General features: G+C 41.6%; 1 protein-coding gene across 3 annotated transcripts in view; it reads left to right on the forward strand.

Annotated features, from left to right (window-relative positions):
• Nucleotides 1-25789, forward strand: part of USP53 (ubiquitin specific peptidase 53) — a 72433-nt gene that overhangs the window by 39793 nt on the left and 6851 nt on the right. For all 3 annotated transcript variants that reach the window (XM_053251555.1, XM_053251554.1, XM_053251556.1), the window contains 8 exons: nt 5291-5396; nt 6724-6870; nt 8086-8235; nt 8622-8793; nt 9796-9945; nt 19681-19827; nt 20860-21571; nt 24426-24502. In XM_053251555.1, the coding sequence (XP_053107530.1) occupies nt 5291-5396; nt 6724-6870; nt 8086-8235; nt 8622-8793; nt 9796-9945; nt 19681-19827; nt 20860-21571; nt 24426-24502 (1661 nt within the window). The remainder of the gene's footprint in view (nt 1-5290; nt 5397-6723; nt 6871-8085; nt 8236-8621; nt 8794-9795; nt 9946-19680; nt 19828-20859; nt 21572-24425; nt 24503-25789) is intronic.

Here is a 25789-nt window from a genome sequence, read left to right on the forward strand (position 1 = left end):
ACAAAACAAAAATGCAGGCATAAGAGAAGTTGTCTTTAAAAATTAAACTTCAAGATGTGGTCTGGATGGTTAGGAATGCAAGAGAATTCTTAATAAAGCAATGGTTTGTGTCTGTAGTTGTGCTAGCCGTCTTCTTTTCCCCTTCTTCGCTAGAGGGCTGAGCCCCCCCCCCAATAAAAACAATAAAAACAACCTACTCCTGGGATCAGGGAACCTTCTGAAGCAACATAGGATGCACTATGGGGAACAGCAGCAGGAAAAGGAAATTCCAAGGAATAGGTGCAAGAACTTTATGAAAGTGCCTCTGTATGATTTCCCCCTTCCACTCATTTCAAAGGAATTAGTTCATATTTAAAATGACAAACTTCCAAGAATGGCAGAAAAAGATGAAATACCTTAAATATAATCTCACTGTGCAGTAACATTTCACAGTTACTTTGGAATTTCTCTTGGCTTTTAATAAAACTGTTATATTTTATTAACATTGTAAACTGCTTTGAGAACTCCTGCCAAAAAGTATGTATAAGTACAAACTAATACATAAATAGCAGTGATCATCTTGTAAGAGTTCTGTAGCAAAAAAGCAAATTTGCTCTTTTATATATTATCTATTGAGTCAGCACTAGCCTTGGGAACAAGACAGCAACTATGATAAGACTCTCTCTCCCTGGGATTATAGTCAACTTTTATTCAGTTTCCGTTGTCCAAAGGTATTTTCTTAAAAGGCCTATCTGTTACCTGCCTCTGAAGAGATGGCATAATCTTACTGAGTCTCCTGCTTGAGGTTTTTTTAAAAAAGTGAACGAGGAGCAGCTTTTTTGCCTCACTTACCCCCATCCTACTACTGATTTAGATGGGATATGGGATGTGATCACCTGGCCAGTGAGCAGACTACAAAGGAAGTCCCTCAAAAGTAAATCACTGTAGTGAGTTCTTTTGCCACCCCAGAGGGAGACACTTCCCATCAAGACAGTTGTTTTGCTTCCATAGAATGGAGACTAATAAGAAACTAAGAATCTTCATTTTTAAACTGGTATAATCAAATACAAGAGTCTAGCAATAGACTTTCATTGAAATAGGCTTATAAACAGAATTCTTAGAGAGCAAATCTAATGTGTTTTATTTCTACCCTACCTTTCTGTTAATACCCACTCTAAGTGGCTTATGTAAAGTAGCTTCAGCCCATACCCTGGGACCTGATTACCATCATACCTGAATTATGAACATTCAGGTTACACTTAAAGTACACTCATGATCTTTAAAGGGATCCATGGTCCCTCACAACTGGGTTGTGCATATGCGCAGAAGCCTCTGTGGAAGAGCTGCAAGCTCCTCAAGGTGCTCTCAGTCCCGCTGGCTCGCACTTGTCACATTGTTTTAGGCGGGAGAGCGCCAAATCCTCTCAGTTGCTTCATGACTACTGCATTAGCTGCCTCGGGAAGGTTTGCTCCTTGTTCCTGTGGAAAGAGAATTGTGTGTTGTGTGCTTTTGATCAGACTGCTTCTTGACTACATTTTTTGCTGTTTCCTGTTGGGTTTTTCGATCCTAGATTGCTCTTTGACCACTTCTTTGAACTCATTTTTGGCTTCACTTAACGGTGATTTCTCGGCTTCGACTATGATCTTTTCAACCTTTATTCTGTTGGGACTGGTTTTGGCTTTGTCTGTTGGTAATTTATCGGCTTTGACTTTGCTCTGTTTAATTTTTACTTGATTACCCATCATTTTCTGGCTCTTATGGTTTCTAAGAAAACCTTTAGGAAGTGCATCTCCCGTTGGGGGAACTTGCCGTCTTTGGACCGGCACAACCAGTGCTTAATTTGTTTGGGTGAAAGCCACAATGCCCATGCTTGCAAAATTTGTCTGACTTTCTCCAAGCAGACTAAAAAAAGCAGGGAATTGCATTTGAGCAGCCTTTATGAAACGGCACTTCGCCCTTCTACTCCAAGACCCAGATCGCTGACTCCATCTACATGAATGCCGTCTATCTTGAACGTCCGTTGTCACTTGACATCAGCCTCAGTGTTTACGCCTGCTCCGCTAATCTCTTCAAATTGGAGACCATGGCAATTCAGCATTCAAGAAACCGACTGCACCTTCTAGGTCTGACTCTAAGCATTGACGCAAGAAGTGCAAGCACTGATTACCTAGCCCCTTGTCTTTGGCTAAACATCAGGAGACATCTTTTGGCCACCACTTGGGACATCGGGATCATTCAGAGGCAATTATATTTTAAAGAGCAGGGAGGGTGCTCTGGCCACCTTTCAGTCTGATGTTCACTGGGGCAGCAAGAGGGTATGCTGCAGCCCCACGCCAGTGATTTTGGGCACAGCACCAGGGGAAAAACGTGGGGGGAGGGGGTAAGAGCACTCTTCCTGCCGCCAAACTGGCCATCTGCCAGTTTGTGCACATCCCTAATGTCCATCTCTTCAGGTCCAAGATGAGGGACTTCTTGCTGGCTCACCTGAGCTGTATGCTCAATCTCCTTGTCCACCTGGGTATCTGGTGAATTCGGCTAAGTCCAATCTGACTCCACCACGCCAGATAGATGTCATCGGAGCCTTTCTGGACACTGTTACAGGATGGGCACACCTGCCAAGGGACAGGAAGCTCTCCATCGCATCTCTGCTTTCCTCCTACCTCACCAATCCATGCCAAAGGGTTCAGACGATACAGAGACTGCTCAGCCACATGGCTGCCTGCACCACCACTGTTCCCTATGCCCAACTCTGCACAAGAACGCTCCAACTCAGTTTTTGTCAGTGTTCAAACCAAACATGGACAGCTGGAACATGTGGCTCTCTCTACTTCCACCAGTCCTAAAATCTCTACATTGGTGGATGAAGCCAGCTTCCCTCTGTCAACACGCCCTTTGACCTGACCACTCACTATCACCTCAGATGCCCTTCTCTAGGACTGGGGAGCCCATTGCCTGGATTTTTGCACTCAGGGCCTCTGGGGACAATCACAGCAGCTCCTTCATATACATCTGCTGGGAATTCTAGTTGCTTTTTATGCCCTAAGGTTATTCCTTCCACAGCTGAAGCACAAGACTGTTCAGCTTCTCTTGGAAGCTGAACCACAGCGATAGCCTACATCAACTACCGGGGTGTGTGTGTGGGGGGGGCTGTTTCCTGCCTTCAGGCAGCTCGTCTATGGATTTGGTGTGTGAGTCACCATATTTGCCCGATAGCCCTGCATATCAGGGGCACAAACAATTCACTTGCAGACAGCCTGAGCAGGGACTTCAACCACTGCTTTCCTCACAAGTGGGAACTGAACACTCATGCTCTTCTCCAAATATTCCATCTCTGGTGGACCCCAACAGTAGACCTCTTCACCACCGAGCTCAACAAGTGCCATCTGTATTGCGTATGGAAAAGACTCTCTGGGATATGCCTTTCAACTTCTTTGAAAGGGGCAACTCTTTTCTCTCCTTTCCAGGATCCTTGCCAAGATCCTTCATGAGGAGACTCAGTGCATCCTGATATCCCTGTGATGACCCAGGTGAACGTGGTTCCCTATTCTCCTTCACCTCTCCAAGGATCAGCACCACTGCCTTCCCCCTTCGGCAAGACCTGCTCTCTCAGAATTCAAGCCAAATTCTTCATCCAGATCTACGGACCCTGGTGGCCTGGAGGCTCAACTTCTAAATTCTGTCCTTTTAAATGAAAGGAAAGAGTCCACTCAAAAGGAACTACAATTGTAAGTGGACTTGTTTCTCCACCTATGCTGCTTCTAAAGAGTTTGACCCCTTTGCTCCTCCATTTGCCAGGTCATCATCTACTTGATTTCCTTGAAGTGCTCAGGCCTTTCAAACATCTCCCTAAAGGTGTAACATGCAGCCCTTTCTTTTAGACATCCCGGATGGGATGGGAGGTCTTTATTTTCTCACCTGGCCTCCAAAAGATTCCTGAAGAGAATTAACAACCTTAGAACCTTGAAGCCTGTCTCTGGTGCTCTCTTCCTTCAAATTGTTATTTCTGAAAATTGCTTTTTAGATTGCTGTTACTACAGCTCAGAAGGTCAGTGAGCTAGCTGCTCTATGTGCCAATTCTCCTTACACAATATTCCCCGCCCCCCAAAGCTGGATCCTACCTTCAAACCAAAGATTGTCTCTGATTTTCATTTAAATCAAGATACTATTTTACCCACCTTCTTTTCAGATCCTTAAACTGCCCTCTGAATCCATGCATTCTCTCGATGTCTGACGTGCTTTGCTCTATTATTTAGACAGGACCAATTATTTCAGGAGAATTGGTCCTTTTGTTATTGTTGGTCCTCTTGTTATTACGCTTTCCTATAAGGGTAATAACAAGAGTCTTCTGATTTCACATCATTTGTCCCACTGGTTTGTGGAACTCATATACTTCTGCTATATTATTATTATTTTATTTTACATATTTTTATACAGCCCAAAACTTACGTCTCTGGGTGTAAACAACAAGGTGCTCAACCTTCCTCTCATATTAGAGCTCACTCTACATGCAGCATGGCTACTTCAGCAGCCCACATGTCCATATTGGTATGCAAGACATTTGTAAGGCTGCCACCTGGTTGTCAGACCAGTCCTTTGTCTGACATTATGCTTTGGACATTTGTTCTGCAGCTGAAGCAAATTTTGGTTGGGCAGTACTTTAAAATGTTCTGAAACTGTATTCTAGTTCTCACCTCCACTCTGAGTTTGTTACTCAGCCAGTTGTGAGGGACCATGGATCCCCTTAAGCGAGTTGCTTATCTGTAAGATATTTAAGGAGATCCATTGTCACTCACAACACCCACTCGGCCTAGGATCCTGCAAATAAAAGAGAGAGAGAAGAGGATGGGACAGAGATGTCTTCAGTTTAATGACTAAGTAATAATGGACCTGTTTCATCTTGGCTCTTCATCTTTGGCCCATGCTTCGGCCACATAGGAGCTGTTTAGGTGCTCTCCCACCTAAAATAATGATGCACGAGAGCCCACAGGATTGAGAGTGCCTTGAGGAGCTTTCAACCCTTCCTCAGAGGCTTCTGTGTATGCACACAACCCAGTTGTGAGACACCGTGGATCCACCTAAAGATCACCTGTTGCACGTAAGGAAGTTGCTTTTACTTTTAATAAAATCCAGTTTCCATTTCCATATTTTAGTTTACAATTTCAGTGTTCTAAATTTGATCATTGAAGTAATAGTCATGCCTGATATGGTAATATTGCTTGTCTCACAGTGAGTGGTACTTGCTGTAAAGAACACCATCAGAATAGCTGAAAACTGTTTGTTAAAGTGAAATGTTACTGTTTCCTTTTTATAGCAATGAAGTTGATAGAATGTTGGAGAGGCATGAGCGGCTCAAGCCTGAAATGTTTGCAGAACTGCTTCAGGCTGCAAACACTACTGATGACTTCAGGAACTGTCCTGTAAGTAGACTAAATTTTGGTCAATAATTGAAACTTTCTGACAGTGAAGGATCTGAACAATTTTCATCAATGCAGAACTGGAAAACAGATATGATACTCTTAAAAAATTGACTTAGCTTCACAGATCCATGTAGTTTCTAACATTTCATTTGGCACATTCCTATACTGCCAAAAAGTATAGTATTATACTTACAGTATGTGTTGTGGCAACTTACACAAATAAGAACAATAAAACCAAACAATTAAAATGGTTTTACTGTTTTAAACTAACATACAACTAGGTGAAGGCTTGATTAAATGTCTTTAAGAGCTCTTCTAAAGGCTGCTAGAGATTGTAAATCTCTAACCCCAACAGGGAGTGTGTTCCAAAGCCTCAGGGTTGCTACCAAGAAGACCCCAGTTCTGTGTCACCACCAGATAAGCTGGTAATAACCGCAGTTGGACCTCTCCAGGCAATCGAAGTAAATGGTGTGGATTATGAAGGTGTATTAATAGTGCCTTTGACTAGCACACTTTGAATATAAAAGCTGATTGGAGCATGTGCAAAGGCATAAGTACCTGCTTTTTGAAAGAATGGATGAAGACCACAAATTATTTTCTCTCTTCCCCTCCCCACAGGTTTCCAGCCCTAAAATGAAGTAGCTGAACTTTAATTAGCCTATTGGGTTCTTTATATGGGCAGGGTTCATAGTAATTAGAATGCATAGAGCCTTGCACACAGATTAGTGAACTTATTCATAAAATATATTTCCCTGTGTACATTCAAACTTGAAAATACAGAAATTATAGCTTGGGAGAACATGTCCTTAAAGTATTTTGTCATGCAGGCCTTTCTGACACACATTGTCGTTGTAAATGGCTTAGGTCAGAGAACAATGTATCCCAGTTAAATGAAACCCATTTTAGTTTACAGAACACAGCAGTATGTCTCAACAGGCTTCTATTTAGGTCACCTTGTAATTTTGTGGTAACAAAAATAACCCTTCAATTATTGTCCATGCCCATCCTGTCAGTGTCTGACTGCGTTGTAGAAATGTCCAAGACCATCAAATAACAGTGATCAGATAACTAAATAACAGTAATAAATCTACCTCTTTCTGTTCAGAAAACTATTGTAGGGAGTCTCAGCAGGAAACCTGGCTGAATAGGGCATAATAACTGTTAATGTTTCTATCTGACCTAAATGGTAAATGGTTACATAATGTGAGTGAACTGAAGTCATGTGTATTGTAAAATGCTGAATGAATTGTGTAAACATTTTTTTAAAAACATGCAAACAGGATTCAAAATATTTAGTCTTTACTATTTATCCTTCCCCTTCTTCCAGAGTAACTGTGGCCAAAAAATAAAAATCCGTCGTGTTTTAATGAATTGTCCTGAAATTGTCACAATTGGTTTAGTCTGGGATTCGGAACATTCAGACCTGACAGAAGATGTCATCCGGAATTTGGCAACACAGCTTTATCTTCCAGGGGTATTTGAACAGTTCTTTACTTTCTCACCCTTTAAACTAACATCTAGATTCCTTTGTTTTGGCTGGCTTTTGAGCTGCTACAGGGGAAGTTGATTTGCCTTTATAATATTATACTATGCTTTTCAGTATCTGAGCCTTATATTATTAGGACTGTCACGTGATTAACAATTGATTTCTTAGATACAATTTCTAATTGATTACATCAGCACACACCTTTTATTAACAAAACATTAGTCCTGAAGAGAAAAACATTCATTGCTTTTAAATGTTGCATGCCTGTATCATAGCTGGCACCATCTCAAAGAGGGTGATCCCAGGGTAGAAACTAGAATGTGACCCAAAGCAGAGCTTCCTAATGTGCAAGTAGATATATGTGACTTCAGTTGCACTCTCGCTGTAGACAGTCTGTAGAGATAGAGAGGAAAGATTCCAGCTAATGTGTGATGAGTTTCTAATACTTGGACAAAGCATAGGCTTTTGAAATCACAGTAGAATTATCTGATCTGTATTTTGTTATATCCTAGTACAATACATGTATTAAATTACAGTGGCTGACATCCAGGCTAATGAAGCATTGGTGCTTCTGAAGAATTGAACTAGCCTTCACCACTCATGCAGCTGGGAGTTTTGACAACCTCCCTTTCCCCAGAAGTGCTCTGAGCCACCCAGAAATATGTCCCTAAGGGTTGTGTATCCCTCAGGGACATATTTTCAAGTAGCACAGAATGCTTCCAGAAGAAGGGGGAGGTTGTTGAAATTTGCATATACATGCACATACATACACCCCACACAAACACCAGTGCAGTGTCAATCTGGAACTCTTCTGAAGCATTGATGCTATACTGGTGCTTCATTAGTTTAGAGTGCTGAACTAGGACCAGCTAGACCTGAGTTTAAATCCCCCCTCAGCCATGAAACTTGCTGGGTAACTCTGGATCAATCACTTATCTCTCAGACCAACCCACCTCACACAGTGGTTGTGAGGATAAACATAACCATGTACACCACTCTGGGCTCCTTGGTGGAAGAGCAGGATATAAATGTAAAAATAAATATATATTTAGAAGCTAGCATAAGATATTAAAAGAAATAATGTATAAGGATTATTGAAATGCTGTAGCTCATTTCTGTCTTGCTGAATGAAGTAATCACTTGTTTACACAGATTTCATCCTTTTTAGCATCTCCCATACTTAACAGAAAATCATTTCTACAGCTCTTCTATAGGGTAACAGATGAACATGCCAAAACTAGTGAGCTTTATCTTGTGGGGATGATTTGCTATTCGAGCAAACACTACTGTGCCTTTGCTTTTCATACCAAGAGTTGCAAATGGGTGTTGTTTGATGATGCTAATGTGAAAGAGGTAAGTGTGGCTGCTCTGACACCTGGTAATCTTACTTGGTTTGTTCTAAAACTAGAGTTCTTTAATAAAGGTCTGACATCAAATTTCAAGGCTATCAAACAAATTACCTGCATTTTCTAAAATGCAGACATTTTCTGACAAGGTAGCACTAAAGAAAAAGGGATGCTTGCTACTTGTCGGAAATGCTCAGGGAATCTACTTACCTCACTGACCTTCACTGCAATAAAAGGGCAAATGCACTATATGAACGACATAAAAAGTTGTCCTTTTCTCTTCACATGTCTGAATAAATCTCTTTAATGAGTTCAAGTTCATTGAATGTAGATAATCTCTAGCTTTATAGTTATTTGGTTTTTATAACTTCTATATTCAAAAAAATACTTTAGGTTGGAACAAAATGGAAGGATGTGGTGTCCAAATGCATTCGGTGTCATTTCCAGCCACTGCTGCTATTTTATGCAAATCCAGATGGCACGCCTGTCTCAACAGAAGATGCACCTAGGCAGAAAATTCACTGGTCTCATTATAAAGCCTCTGCAGGAAATGGAGAAGAACTTGGTAATAGACTTAAGTCTTGACAAATTAATGATTATTGATAAGAGAGAAGTACTTGCATGTATATAGAGACTATAATGAGGTCAATGAGACTAATAATTCAGTTAGGATTTCCTGAGATCTATCCTAGGAAGAGGAAAGCAAGAGGTCCTTTAGACTCTACCCCCTGCTTAGCTAGTATGAACAGGACATCGTGTAGCAAGTCACTAATTCATTTCAGTGGCGGTCTAATTAATGCATTGAAGTCTGCTTACTTATACAAAAAATGAGTGGGAAACTTACCATAGGAATCTTGATTCCTATGGTGAAAGGAACAGACCTGCTCTTTATATGTTGATTGGAAGGAGCTGGGGAAAGGGGCAGAAAGCTAATTCTGGAGAATTATTATTATCTAGTGGGATGGCATAAAGAAGGTATTGCCATTATTAAAGGAGAATAGGACAGACAGATTAAGGCTAGCTACAAAGATCCAGTATGAGGAAAATGAGCAGGGAAGGACCCTTTGTGTCATGTAGGAGTGATTTGAAGGCTAGGATGTTGGAATTTGCTGGGGGGCGGGACAGTTGCAATGGTATTGAAGAATATCTGCCGGGGTTCTGATATTCTTGGTATTTTGTATCTAATCTTTAAACACTGGCTATCTTACAAAATTGTGTGTGTATGTGTGTACACTATATTTTAATATATGCTTAGCATGTATTTTCAATAGATGCTGCGAGCATAAAATTTCCTATAGAATGGTGCTTTCCTGTGCCCCCCTCCATGGTACAGACCTTGCTGAAGTTGATCTTGAGGGTCAAGAGAACCTCAGGAATAATGTGTGATAGATACCGTGCAGGGGGTAGACTTTTTAACTCCTGCCTTCTGCGAGTGGAAGAGGTGCTGTTCTGCTTGCACACATCCTCGTCTGGATCCTACAGAATGTATTACATGTGCTTTAATTAAACTGGTAAGAGAACTAACAGAGGCTTAAAAGCTAATGTTTTTCAACATTCCTTTTCTTAGGATTTGAAAAGCCTTCGTTTCCTAAGCCAGATCACGCAAAAGAGAATGGGTTTGTAGAATCTATTACTCAGAAAAGCAATAAAAGATTTCAGCCAGAAAATTCAGCTTTCAGTAGAAACCATATTCAAGCAAGTGGTGGACGAGGACCAGGTATATAACTTATAAACAAATTATTTTATAGCACAATTTTTAGCATGCATGGTCTCCATTAGTGTTGAAACTATGATATTAATACAAATATTACTTGTGCAACACATCTTGTTTGAAGATTCCAGCAGGCTTACCATCCATATAGTATTGAATGAATCTGCATACAATACAGTTCAGTATTTTTATTAAGATTTATGTAAATACTAGCTGAACCTGCACAGAGCATCTGTGTGGTAGTACACTGAGCCTGTGACATCCCCCGTCTTCTCCCACAACTCACTCTCTTCCCCCCACCACAACTTGTTATCACAGCTTACTAAAATTCCCTATTAAGTTCCTTCCTGAGGTCTTTATCTTTCTTTACTTTAGCTTCTCTCCTCTTCTTGGCAATTTCCACTGTCTGTTCTTACATCCATTTTGCTTTCTTCTGTTGATAGGCTTCAATTATAACTGCATCACAAAACTAGCCATGAGTCAGCTCCCCCTCTAATTAGCTTGGTATTTCCATTTCCCCCCTCTGATCTCATGCCTCCTGATTCACTGTTAAGCATACTCAGCTGTGCAAGAGCAAGGTCATGTAATCCATTCAGCTATGGTTTTGTGAGCTAATAAGCAATGTGTGCCCATTCAGTTGTACTACTTAGAACAGATGCCCTTGGGTTTGAGAGTCGCAAGCTTCCAATTGCTACAAAACTTGCAGTTTAAATATAGATTGTTGCAGGATGATATCCACACTTTTTTGTGTCAAGTAATTGTTTTCAACAAGTGTGTGTATCAAATCTGTACTCAGTTGCTTCAAAACTGGATAGGCTACTTACTCTGTCCTAGGGTAAAATAAACTCTCTGCCACTTCCATTTTTTTTTTAACAAACCAAGAAGGTGACATCTGTGCAAATAAGTGAACATGTGTATATTCCTTTCTCAATCCACTTCCTGTTCAGCTGTTCTGTGCTGTAAACTGAAGGGGGTTCAAAAGCAGTTTGAGAGTTTGCCCACACATGTTCAATTGCTTATTCAGGGATCCGTTTAGCAACAAAGTGTGCATATATTTTTTGTTTGCAGCTGTGGAGGCTCATTTTTATCCTGATCAAAATGAGTTCAAGTGTCGGATTATAACATTAAAAGTATTCAAAAGAATAAAATATTTGACACCTTAAACTCTAACTTCCTGGAAGAGTAAATGAACTAACAAGTTATTAGTGTCTGATTATTTTAGTTAGGCATTTCAACATTTGTTTGAAATTTGAAAGTTCCTGTTGTGGCGGATGGCAGTGCTGATATAGTGTTAATAATGTGTAGACTTGAGACACCTAAAACTATTTACACAGAAGATGCTTTCTGCATTGAATCTGCTCTCTTGTGGTGTGACGCAATCTTGTCATATTAATCTGGTGGTTCTAGTGTGGAGTGTTGGACTACAAGTCCTTTTGACAGTTTCCATGATTCTGAACATGTAATATGTAAATACAAGGCCTTAGTTTGTTCTATTTTACAAACGGTAGTCAGTTTTGTCCCTCTGATTTTAAATATGTTTATGCTAAATCGATAGAACAGTTTTTGTACAGGGTGCAGATTGCAGGAGTTGATTTTAAACTCAAAATGGTTCTGTCATATTTCCTCCATAAAATGTTTGTACCTAAATGTGTTCTTTCAGCAGCTCTGAAGATGAGGGTGGGTTCCATCTCAGAAGCGGGTAAGGCATGGTCCCTGGCCTTAACCTATTGGTTGTGCTTTTTTGGGGGGGAGGATACTTCAAACCTGTGTGAAAAGTTTCTTAATAAAGAGTTGAGGAAATCCCTGTAAGATAAGCTTTGCTTTTGTGGTATGTTGGTACCCTGTATTCTTTCTGAGGGCAATAATACGGCTAAAAAAGTGAATTTTCACTTCTGCTCAGATTTATTCTCCATCATGTTTGGGGATTCCCATAAAGCCACAAGAACTTTGTGCAAATAGTCTAAGGTTTCATTGCTTAATACGAGAAAATGTTTATAGAATTTTGCTTTAATGTCCTCCATTCAGGTATTTTGGACATGAGATGGTGTTTCTTATGCAAATCGCCTGCGTCTTTGTGGAAATGAGGAATTAGAAACTGCATTGTGTTATTACTTTTCAATTTCCACAGAGATGAAAGAGCAAAATTTAAATTACTTCTGATTGCTTCCTTTCCAGGGAGGCAGTTAGAATGGTGAACAACCTTCTTGATTATGGATATAATCAACCCCATAAGTTTACATCTTTAACTGTTAAGATTCATTATATCAAATTGTTAGAGGGTGCTGATTGTTTTTAACCATTTCATCTTTGTGTTTAGTGGAATTAAGTTTTAGTTGTCCAACAATTGGGGCCCTTTGTGTCATATCTTTTTTCTTTTTTTAATGTAGCCGTAAGAATGGGTTCTGTGTCTGTGCTGGACCATTTGGGCAGCTCTTTGAACTGCTTAGCCCTATCCCCTGCATGTGGTACACTTCCTTAGTTTGGGCAGGCTAGTGTTTTCTCCCCAGTTCCTTTCTGACAGCCATTGTGTCGGCACCTTGGACTGTTACCTCTTCAGAACAGCTTTTTTCTGTGAAATTAAGAGAAAGAAAATGGACAGTTAAAACTACTTGAACTTAGACCTGAGAATTCTTATTCTTTACGATTCTAACTTGTCTAAATATCCAACGGACTTCTCAGTTAACAACTTTGGACTGTTATCAATCTACCCCTGGAACTTCCATAACTTTTGAGTATTGCTTTTACTTGTTTCAGAAAACTTTTAAGTGTTGTGTTAGCAATAACTCTAAACTTCCCTCAGTGGATGACCACTAGCTCTGTTTATTATGTCTCAGTGAAGGACACAGCACTGCTAGTTGTAAAATTTGCCTCACCTTTTCCCATCAATCAAGAAAAAACATTCCTTCACTTGCAAGCTGCCTTATAATGATGAGGCACTGTGCCCTAGGACACCGATGCCAGGGTCCCCAGTGGACACTCCCATACCCTCAACATCGAGTATGATATCGAGGTCAACATCTAAAACCTCAACAGAACTCACCTGGACATCCACGACTGCCACTTTTAAGACTCCAAAGCTGCCCTCGGCTTCAACCCACTGAAACGGCATAAGTCCTGACATCGAGCTGCCAATGCCGAAGGAGAGCCTTTGCCATGCTTTGACATGCTTTCCAATGCCGAAGCAGAGCCTTTGACATGCTTTCCAAAAAGCACTGTGATAAAGGCACTAAGACTGGTCATGATCGATCATCCACCCCTTCAGACAACTCCTTCACAAACAGCGTCACAGTTCGTCTTAAGCATACCTCAATCCCGCCCATCAACACCAGGTATCATGATGCTCGATTCCTCCTCATTGGTGGCTCGACGTCCAACTCAGATACTGGCGCTCTCGAAACCAACTATAGTAATGACTGCTCGAAGCCGCGAACGCTCTTTATTGCCTGCTGTTATTCCAGCACAGGCACCATCTCTGGCCATCCTCTGAACCTAGCACCTCCAACAGACAACAGCTTCTCCGGTTTCCTTCCAGATGGAGGCTGGCAATGCTGAACTTGATCTAGGACAAGGGACTGCTCAGCATCTGCTACACATGCTAAACTCCACTGCGAGTACCCTGTTGGCCTCAACTTTCTATGGATTTTTAAGTCAAGGTCTCGACATTGATGAAGGGGGCCCGGCATTCTCAATACCGAGAACCCCAAGGACCTTGCCGTCTCAGGCTTGACTCTCCAGCCACTTGATACCATTGGCATTTCAGCCTTTTCAAATGCAAACTTGCTCACACCCATGGAGAGTACCCACTGATTATGTGGCCATGCAAGGCTTAACTCGGGCATTGGGAGGAGGTGATGCCTCACAGGCTCAATGTAGTCCCTTAAGATTTTCCTCCCGATTATCAAGAATACAGACTCTGGAAGACTTGCCAAACAGCTTCAGTGTTGATAGTTCACATTGCTTCACAGATGACCCCTCCACCAGAACTACCTAGAACTGCCACTGCTATGGTCTCAATGTTTGTTGACCCAAGTCACACCTCTCCCCGTTCCGGTCACGACGGATGTTTTGATGTCGACTCAAGTCACTCGGAGAATTGAGGGACCCTCAATGCTGAGGCGTCCTATTCCTTTGACATCAATGGCAACACCAACAATGGATGTTCCATTGCTACATCCTCAAAAATTGCAACCTACCCAAACAATGGTTACCTCCACCTCATCTATGACTCAGACAGCCCCTAAGAACAAGGGCTCAGTCCTTTTGGGACCACGTACTGCCATCTTGACAGATGATTATGAATCTGATTCAACTTCCAGTGAAACGTCCTTTTCAGAGCATCCTGATGACCCCCACCCCCCAATTAAGATGGTACCAGGCAATAACGTGTCTCCTAATGAGATGCGTTCTTATCATAAACAAATTTCTGAGATCGCTTCTGCACTAGGTTTGCAGTTAAAAAACAATCTCAAGATGTGAACGACCCTGTCTACAATTTCTTCAGTTCGGCGGCTCCAACTCAGCCAGTACACCTGCCAATTCTGCCAGTGATATCCACAGCTGCAAAATCCCCGTGGGCGACTCTTCAGACCTCCGCTCCGACCTCTAAACGATTAGCAAATTTATACAGAATTCAGGACCATAATGACTTTCTGTTGAAACACCCTTCCCCCAACTCTGTTGTGGTGGATTGTGCTTCGTCATCCAAGACTGGCAGCCGTCAAACACCTGGAGACAGAGGGTCAACAATTGTACATTTGGGGTTGAAAGATCTAGTTGACCTCATGCCTAGCAGTGAAAATTGCAAATTACACGTCTGTTTTGCTAAATATACCCACTCCCTTTGGGATGAACTGTATCAGGAGCAAAATGATCTTTCCCCAGAGAAGTTCTTACCAAAATTCAATGAAGTTTATCCTAAGGTCACCCTCTTGACCAGACAGCTACCCAGCAATGCCAAACACCTAGCAGAATCTGAGTCCCGCACACTGGCTACTGCCGTCATGTTATGCAGGCATGCTTGGCTACATTCCACTGCACTTCAACCAAATATGAAGGATCACGTGGAAAATCTACCCTTTGATGGGTAAGATCTCTTTTGTGAGATTATGGATACCCAAATACAAGGTGTTGGTTATAACCTATAAATCCCTAAACAGCTTGGGCCCTGGGTATTTAAGAGAAAGAACATCTTCTTCGTTATGAACCCCACCACGCATTGAGATCATCCAGAGAGGTCTGTCTGCATTTGCCACCGGCTCATCTGGTGACTACTCAGGGACGGGCCTTCTCCGTTGCTGCCCCAAGGCTTTGGAATGTGCTCCCTAGTTAAATAAGAGCCTCCCCATCTCTGAGAACTTTTAAAAAGTCTTTAAAGACACATCTATTCACCCAGGCTTTTAACTGGTATTGTTTTGATTGTTTTAATGTTGTTTTTAGAATATTGTTTTAGAATTTTAAATTGTGTTTTAAATTTCTTGGTTTTAAATATTTTTTTTTAATTAATGTTTTACTTTTTAATCTTCTTGTAAACCACCCAGAGACGTATGTTTTGGGCGGTATAAAAATATGTTAAATAAAATAAATAAATAAAATGATGGAATCAATCAAAAAGTCAGTTTACAGCAAATACCTTTTCAACCTCTTAGCAACCATTCACCTCCAAATACCACCAATTCGGCAGGAGACAATATACATACAGATGGATAAAATTTACTTTCAGAAACAATACCAACGTTTCAATAGAAAGCCCTATAACCAGAGAACTAGAAATGCTCAGAACTCACACCTGAAAACCACCAATATGGTCAAGCAGCATCTTTGATTATCAGGACAGTCCATCGAACGCCATAGTCTAAGAGTCTCTACCATCGACATAATACCTGCCTCCAAAATCAGACTGGCAAGTCATGCCTTAGCATGGTGCAACATAATGTTGGACCGCTGGGTTCTACACATAATTCAGATAGGCTATGCAATAGAATTCATGCCCCGACTATTCTTCTGCGGAATCAAGCATACTCCTGCTTCCTCCCCTTCTGATGGATGTTCAATATCTCTTGGACAAAGAGGCAATATCGCCTGCTGGGTGGACAGATAAGTGACGAGGTTTTTACTCCTGCTGCTTCCAGGTCCCAAAACGGGATGGAGGCCTACGACCAATTATGGATCTCCGACAATTAAATCGTCAGGTGGACATACAAGATTGATTGATTGATTGATTGATTGATTGATTGATTTAGTCAATTTCTATACCGCCCTTCCAAAAATGGCTCAGGGTGGTTTACACAGAGAAATAACAAATAAATAAGATGGATTCCTGTCCCCAAAGGGCTCACAATCTAAAAAGAAACAACAGATAGACACCAGCAACAGTCATTGGAGGTACTGTGCTGGGAGTGGATAAGGCCAGTTACTCTCCCCCAGCTAAATAAAGAGAATCACCATGTTACTTTGTGAAGTTAGCAGGGGTTTTACATAACATTACAGCGCATCCTTCCTCTCCTTCACGTAGAGGAATGGTTCATGATGTTGGATCTCTAGGACATATATTTTCATATTGGGATCCAACAAAATCAGACAGTACCTCTGCTTCACAGTGGGTCACCAGGTTTTTGAGTACATCATCTTTCTGTTTGGTCTAACGATGGCACCCCGTGTTTTCACTAAATACATGGCCGTGATCGTCGCACATCTCCAGTTGCAAGGGGTAGTCCTGTTTCTGTTTCTCAATGACTGGCTTCTGACGGGAAGTGTAGAACATCAGTTAGCTCACATGTCACAACAGCGTTAATGCCTTTTGAAGCGCATTGCCTATATTGGAGCCATACTCGATGTGGACACACAGTGTGCATTTCTCCACATGGAACGTTTCTTACAGATCAGAGACCTGATATTTTCTTTCCTGGAGCACCCCAAACAGAAGGCGCACAAAATAGAGGTTGCTGGGCCTGATGATTTCATTGAATTCCACGATTCATTTCACCAGACTGCGTCTGTGATGGCTACAGCTTTGGTTTATGTCAGTTTTCAGACCCAATGTGGGCAATGCCCAAATGTGGTTGGCAATTCCAGACTCAATCCTGATGTCACTCCATTGGTGGACAAAGGAGACCAACCTTCTCAAGGGGGTACCCTTCCAAGTACCCCAACCATCCACCTGGGTCACAATGGATGTCTCCATGCAGGGCTGGGGGCACATTGTGGAAACCTTGGTGCTTAGGGGCTGTGGTCCCCAAGTCAACATCAAATGCACATCAACTTTCTCAGCCCCGAGACTGTGGAATGCATTCCCTGCTGAGATACGATCCTCCACATCTCTGGCAATTTTTAAAAAACACCTGAAAACCCATCTTTTCACCCAAGCTTTCCCAGCTTCTTAAAATTGTCTGTTTTTAATGTTATGGCTTGTTTTTAAATTGTTGCATTGTTTTAACTTTTATATGTGTGTTAATTGTTTTTATGTTAACCGCCCAGAGGTTAACGAAAGTTTGGGTGGTATAGAAGTTTAATAAATAAAATAAAAATAAAATAATAAATAACTTATTGGAACTGCTGGCAGTATTCCAGGTCCTCAAGCCTTTTTAACAGTCACTAGTTGGCAAGGTTGTGCAAATCAGCTTGGATAACACTATGGCAATTACCTGTTTTAACCGGCAAGGGGGGACAGTCTCCCATTCCCTGTGCATGCTGAGCCTGCAGATTTGGAACTGGGCCATCGCTCAACAAATGACCCTAACCACCATCCACATAAAAGGTGTAGAAAACACTGGTGGACCACTTCAGCAGGTCGCAGCTCCTTCTGTGTCAACATGAGTGGAAGATAAATTTGGAGCCAATTCTCTGGGCTTGGGGCTCTCCAGAGGTTGACTTGTTTGCAACAGCATCGAACAAAAAGTACCCCAGTATTGCTCAAGGGCCAGTGTTGGCTGTGACTCCAGAGGGGATGCCTTTTGATTCCATTGGAGTCAGAAGTTTCTGTACATCTTTTCTCCTTATCCTCTGCTGAACAGAGTCTTGGCCAAAATCTTGCAAGAATGTGCAAAGGGTATATCAATTGCTCCATGGTGGCCCCGACAGCCATGGTTCCAACAGGCACTTAGATTGTTGAGGGGTCACCACGGGCACCTGCCTCAGTGTGAAGATCTTCTGATTCAAGAAGATGGCATGCTCCATCACCCCGACCTCAAGATCCTCAATCTAACTGCCTGGAAGATAGGCTCTTAAATGATATTCTCCTTAACTAACACAAAGTATCCTCATGGGTCAATTATAACAGCAAGTGGAAAAGATTTTGACTGTATGCACAGAGGCACGGGTTCCAGCTGTACTCTGCCACTTCTTGCCAGGTGCTTCTATACCTTACGGCCTTGAAACAACAAAAGTTGGCCAATGTCTCTATCAAGGTTCATCTGGCTGCTATCTCAACTTGGCATCCCTGATAGGATGGGAAGACAGTCTTCTTGCATCCAGACTCAAATTCTTAAGAGGCCTCGACTACCGCTACCCATCTATTAGAAGACCCACTGAACAGTGGAGCCTGTCCCTTGTCTTGTCTGCTCTAACGGAGACTCCCTTTGAGCCCATGGTAACGGCTCTTCCTAAACTTGTGGCGTTACAGACAGCCTTTCTCCTGGCCATAACGTCAGCTCGGAGGGTCTGTGAGCTACATTCTCTCCTCATTGATGTCCCCTACACCAAATTTTACAAGGACAAGGTGGTACTTCGTTGGGACCCTGAGTTCAGACCTAAAACGGTTACTGACTTCCATATCAACAGTGACACTGTTTTACCTACCTTCTTTCACAATCCAGCGATGGCCCTAGAGTGTTGCTTGCACTCTCTAGACGTGAGATGGGCTCTCCTTTTCTACTTGGAAATTGACCAAGCCTTATAGAAAGACAGAGCACCTCTTTGTAGGTTACAAGGGCAAGATGAAATGTTGCCAGATTTCCAGACAAAGAATCTCTCATTGGATTGTGGAACTCATCTTTCCGGCCTACAAACATCAGAAAGTGGGACCCCCTAAGGCTATATTGACCCACTCGACCAGAGCTTACACTGCCTCTGTGGTCCATATGGCCAGCATCAAGCTCAAGGACATTTGCACTGCAGCTACCTGGTCCTCTGAGCATACTTTTGTAAAGCATTACACCTTGGAGCTTCACAATACAGCCCCTGCCAATTTCGGGAGGAGTGTGCTCAAAAGAGTATTACCATAGCATATTTCACCCGCCTCCAGCCTGACAGCTTGTTAGTCACCCATTCTTATGGCTGCAACGGATCACGATCCAGATAAAACAGGTTGCTTACCTGTAACCATTGATTTGGTAGTGATCCATTGCAGTCATAAGACCCTCCCGCCGGCCCCGCTGCAGTATGCGAAATGACAACTTGTATGTTTATAGAACACGCATTGCTACTTACCTTGTTGAACTGTGGACTGGTTCCATGAGATAATTGCATCCAAATGTCAGTCCTTCAGGAATGGAGGAGAAAACGCTAGCCTGCCCAAACTAAGCAAGTGCACCACATGCAGGGGGCGGGGTTCAGCACTTCAAGGAGCTAGTCAATTCTGCCTGAATGGTCCTGTGCAAGCACAGAACCTATTCTTATGACTGCAATGGATCACAACCAGATCAATGGTAACAGGTAAGCAACCTGTTCTTGTGTTTGTAAATGAAGGTTCTTACTGTTAATTAACATGAATCTGATTCTGATACATATCAACATCTATGTTTGCAGGTAAATTTGGGCATAATGAGCATCGTGAAAAGGCAAAAGATATTTCCAGAGAATGTGCTCAAAAGGCAGCAGAGATGAAAAGCTTCACATCCTCCCTAAGAAAAGATGGAGACAGAGGATCTAAGAGAGAGTCAGGAAAACAGAGAGGTAATTTAGAATCTGTTAGTCTGAAAAAAGGAAAACATCCTTTGACCAATCGCTTCCACCTTGATTGAAGGATCCTTAAATGTTCTGTTTGAATATTTGCTTTGAAATTGTTACATGAACAATAACAAATTGCCTTTAAGGTTTAAACAAGGTTGTTGTTGTTAGTTGTTGTTTACACAGTTAGACAGGTGTTATTGAACTGGTTTGTTTTATCCAGACATCGAGTCCATCCCCAGGACCTGGGATGGCTGAATTTTATTATCAATGTTGTTGTTGTTATTATAGATATTGTCGCAGAATATAGGCTGTTCCCAGTAAAGTTGCATTTTGTAGTTGGCTGGTGGCCCCTATGGTGTTGCGGTGCTCTTCAAGTTGTTTTGGAATTGCACCTAGGGTGCCAGTTACTACTGGGATTATTTTGGTGATCTTCTGCCACAGCCTTTCAATTTCAATTTGTAAATTTTTGTATTTTGTTGTTTTTTCTATTTCTTTTTCTTCTTTTCTGCTATAAGTGGTATTGCTATGTCGATTATTTTAACTTGTTTTTCTTTCTTCTTGACTACAGCTATATCTGGTGTATTGTGTGGCAGATGTTTGTCTGTTTGTAGTCAGAAGTCCCATAATATTTTTACATCTTCATTTTTTACCACTTTTTCAATTTTATGGTCCCACCAATTTTTGGCTACAGGTAGCTTGCATTTTTTTTGCAGATGTTCCAGTGTATCATCCCTGCTACCTTGTCATGCCTTTGTTTGTAGTCAGTCTGTGTGATCTTTTTACAACAGCTGATTAGGTGGTCCATGGTTTCATCTGCTTCTTTACAAAGGCGGCACTTGCTGTTTGTTGTTGATTTTTCTACTTTTGCTCTTATTGCATTTGTTCTTAGTGCCTGTTCTTATGCAGCCAGTATTAAACCCTCTGTTTCTTTCTTCAATAAGTTGTTGTTACTATTATTACTATTATTATTATTGAGAGAGAATGAATTACTATAAAGAATTTAAGTGTGACGTGGTTTTGTTTTTGTTTTTAAAGATCTGTCTGGAGAAATCCACACTAAGCCCGGATCACCACCTTCTGGAAATGGATTTAGGCAACATTCTAATGAACGTATATATGGTAGTCAAGGCAGAGGACCATACAGACATGAGAAGGCACACAATCCAGTCAAGCCCACTGCACAGGTGTTAGGCTCAAATAAAATGGACATTTTTTCCGAGGGAGAGAAGATGAGCCGCATAAAGACTGACAGCACCACTGGTTATGATACAGACAGTAGCCAAGACTCTAAAGACAAAGGAAGTGTCACTAGTAGCAAAAGTCGAAGTAGAGGTTGGAAACCTATGCGAGAAACACTAAATGTAGATAGCATCTTTAGTGAGACTAAGGAACATAGCTCAAAACCCAAGCTAAATGCAAGCAGTAAGCCTAAACTTGAAAAAGAACAGAGTTCAAACTGGCCAAAAGAGAATCCAGGTCAAAAATGCTTAATGACTATTTATGAAGATGAAACAAAACAGACAGGGAGCCGGAGTTCCTTGGATTCAGAAGGCAAAGGAAATGCAGAAAAAAGCAAAGGATTTACAGAAAGAAAAGTTCATGCTGACAGCTGGCAGATACAAAGGACCGAGTCTGGTTATGAAAGCAGTGATCATATCAGCAATGCATCTGCAAATCTGGATTCACCTGTTATTGAAGGAACTAGCCCAGTTGATACCACCACTGTTAAAGAAACTACTTCCTACAGGTAATGTGTAAAAAGTAAATAGATGTCTTTTATAAAAATATGTATGTATTAAAAATAACTTTGTATAGTGAGAAATTTGCCATCTGACAGCTTCCCACAACTTTCTGAGGAAACATCTGTGAAACTTTCTGTGGAAACATCTGTACAATGACATAAGTTCCTTTTGGTGGAAGAAAATATTCCAAAACCAAGTTTACAGTTTTTCATAAACATAGTAAACTAGCTGATCCACATCTAAAGTAAACCCTCTAGTAACAGTTACAATTTTTGAAGAAGGGTAAGAATTTCAGAATTGTGTCTAAGAATTTCCTGTATTTTCTACTTAACTGTTCTATAATGAGGGCACAGATTTAACGGGATGCTTTCCATTTGCTAAGCTACAATTTGAACAACACATAGAAATTTTGAACTTACTTTTCAGCCAACAGGACTTTCGGAGTGGCTTACATGAAATCAATAAAATAGCAAATCATGACAATTGTGAGTGTAACCAAGACAGGGTGGTTTTGCATGATAGTTGCTGCTTCTTATAACTTGGGAGCTAGGGTTCTACTGCCCTGTGAGGGGAAGAGGTGCCCAGGCCACCTGGAGAATCAACAGCAAGTAGAGATGATTACATCTGTGTTGATGGGAATGCGGATAATTCATCTGCTTGTTGCAGATTGCCTCTAATTCTAACTCATCTTGCAATATTTAGATTAGTTTTAAGGAAACTGGAAACTGCTATGTGTGCAACTCTACTGGTTTTTGAGAATACACCACTATATAAGTTCTTATTCACTAGAGTATTGTATTGACAGTATTAAATAAGACCTTGAGATAAAGTTTTTACAAAAATATTCATTTACTTATACAGGAGGACCTCTATATTTGTGGGAACCTCTATATTTCCGTTCCTAGCTGCAACTGAGGATACAGAGACTGCGAATATTGGGGCATTGAGGGCTATGAGATTGCAGGGGTTAGGTTCCTGGTCAGATGAAAAATTGCCTAAAATAGCCCAAAATTGGCCAAATTTGAAGGGGAAACGGCGGAAGCTCCTCTCCATGCTTTGCTGCTCCCCCATGGAATGCCTCCAAATTGACTGAAAATCGCCAGGGGGGTTTGTTATTAAATTGAGCCATTTTGAGGCTCTGAGAAACATTTCCAGACACCCCCAATCCGTGGATACATGAGTTCGGTGTCCCCTCCCGCCTGTATGCCAAGGTCGGGTGTCTTTTCCCCGACTGAGGATACGCAAACCTGTGGATAATGAATCTGTGGGTAACAAGGTTTCCCTGTGTAGCTTCTAGTACTGCACATATAGAACACAAAGCCTAGGCAAAGCACAAGACATCAAAGCAGAATTGTTTACAAAGGGCTTTATATGAGAAGTAATTCCAAGGAATGTAGTTCTTAATTTCATCCTACCACAGCCATACTTACAAATTACAGCGTCTGGTGATGTACTAAAAGCAACTGGATTTTCTCTTTGGAAGTTAAACTCTTGTATTGTAAAATTTCTCATGATTTTGCTAAGAGAAATATGTTGGCATTCCAGTCCTTCCCCGAAGCGTGTACTAGAGGTACTTGAATGGCTCCTACAGGGTGGAGCCCTCTTGCCTGCCCATGGTGCAGCTTGCACCTATTTGTTGCCCATCTGAGAATCACTGGCTTGAAGACAGCGTGTCCTCAGTAATCTGTCCAGTGCAGAAGGTATGGGAGGAGGGTAAAGACCCTCCTGTCTGAGCTGAAGGTTTGTGAAAGAAGGGTTACATTTGTTTTTTTAAAGATCTGGGACCTACCCACCTTACATTAATAGAGAACTAGATTTCACATAGAGCGTCCCATTATTACTCCTTTTTGTGCAACTTAGATCTGTATTTCTTCACTTATCCTTATGTGTGAAGAACAGAGAACAACTCAGTGAACAGGTTGCAGGTAAGAAATCATCACTTTCTGGACTAGAGTTGAATCAAATGAACAAAGGAAAGGAGTGGTTTTATTTTCAGTATCCATGATATACTCTAGTGACTAAAATCCAGGCTAATAAAGCACTTGCACACCAAAGTTGAGGTCGTTCAAGAAGATTGCATAGCTGCACAAAGTCATGGGGATGTTCAAAATTGTGCTCTTGTGCAAAGTTCCCTACAGAACATGTGAGGCGTGCCACAGATTGCTTGCACACAAACATGTTTCTGCAAATGCAACACGAGACAGGGATGCAAGCTTCAGATTTAGTGCAACAAGCTTAGCAGCCTTGCACTAGTGCAACACATTTGTGCAAGTATTTCCTTAGTCTGGTCAGCAAGCGTATTTGGTTGACAGCTTGGATTTGAATAGCCCGAGCCTTGATGTTGACTGTACAATTTGTGCTGCTCTGCAACTGTTGGCTCAAAACAAAATCCGTTCCGTTTCTCCATCAGGGCTCAGACAGAATAAGGGAAAGTGTTGTAAGTCAGAGAAGAGGATTCTGAGTTAGAAATCTTTTTTGTTTCCCCTTGCCGTGAGAAAACAGGTGTGTCTTAAGGGTCTTCCTAAAAGCGACTGGAAATGGAGATGCTCTTATTTTGATAGGGAGCATATTCCAAAGCCCCGGGGCAGCCACATAGAAGGCCTAGTCCTGAGTCTCCTCCAAAATGAGAAAATAAGTAACCATAGTTTGGTAAGGGGCACTGAATTATCCCCCCTAGATATCTAGTTTTATCCAGTTGCTATATTTATTTTTGCAGCCTCCTGTATTGGACATGTATGGGTAATCAGTACAACATTTTTTTGTGAAATATTGCTTAGTACCCAAGCATATTGAAATGTATTCCTACTTCTTTCTGGTTAACTCTTTAATGTTTTGACTTTTCTGCATCTTCTTTGATAGTGATCAGAATCTGTCGGTCAGATATCCTGGGTGTTTCTTGCAGTCTACCTCCCAGCAAAACAAAAGCTCTCTGGATGGTAAGAACTCTATCTTTATATCTAAAGGCATTGAAAGCTGTTATATTTGTATTTGATACTATGTATAGTGGTTACCTTTTGTCATTGACAATTGCTGGTACTGTGTCACACTAAAAGTGGTTATTCTGTTAGGAATAAATTGTACCTCCATTGTTAATATTCAGAAATGTAATGTGTTGTGCCCTCCTAACAACTGGTATAAAGTTACTATGGGTATAGAAACATGTGTCCTTCCATCTCAGTCATTTGCATTCTAAAATGTTAGCTCACTACTTGGGACTAGGGGTGTGCAAACAGATTCGAATTGAAACTGGCTCAATGTAGAACATTCTGTTTAAGTGTTTGAGATTGAGCTGGCCTTGAACTGAACCTACCCCTGTTCAGCTCATTCACGACCCAAACACCCCTGGCCAGTTGGGGGGTTGTACCTTAAACAACAACAACAAAATAACCAAATTTACTGCCTCTGGTGGCATTGCCACAGCAGGGGGGTCTCCCAAGGCTCCCCTTCCACTGCCGGCCTCCCCTGGTGTCAAAACCACCAGTTTGGGCGGTTTTCGGCCCATTGCGTGAGCAATGGACCTCCAAAATGGCCGTTGCAACTACACAGAGGCCCAGGAAAGGCCAATAACTGCCAGAACCAGGCCATAATGACACTGGGGGAGGCCAGTGGGTGCGGGGAGGGGGAACCTCTGGAGACACACACACACGGCCGCGCCCCTGGAGGCGGCAAATTTCAGTTAAGAAAAAAAATTTTAAGGTACAACCCCCAAACTGGGGGTTGTTCAGGTGTGCACAAAATGGAACATTTCCAGTCCAGTTTGAGTCCAGTTCAGACTGGAACCAAACGGGGCATACCAGTTTTTGCACACCCCTACTTGGGACAGAGAAGCAGTTACCTTGGTCACTCCAGGAAAGCTTTCCAGTGTTCCTGAAATAAAACTGAGTTCTCAACCTTAACAGAAGTTAAAACTCATTATTTTACTATAAACCTTTAATGCTTCGTTGATTATGGTGAAGCCCTGCTTGCAAGGCTAACATCTACCATATTTGGTTTAACTAGAACCTAGAGCCAAAATTCCTACTAGACTGTCTCTGCTTTTAACCATGCATGGATCTTCATGTCAGCAGAAGGGAAAAATAACACATCTATTTTTAAATTAGCTGGAATTCTGAAGGCACAAGCCTCCTGGTGTCAGTGAGCAGCTTTGACTGAACACTTGCCAAAGTAATAACACATTGAAGTTGCATCTTGTAAACATTTGCTGCCTCCTTCTGTTCAGTACA

Source organism: Hemicordylus capensis, chromosome 5 (genome assembly GCF_027244095.1).
Source record: "Hemicordylus capensis ecotype Gifberg chromosome 5, rHemCap1.1.pri, whole genome shotgun sequence".
In the NCBI taxonomy this organism is placed as follows: Eukaryota; Metazoa; Chordata; class Lepidosauria; order Squamata; family Cordylidae; genus Hemicordylus; species Hemicordylus capensis.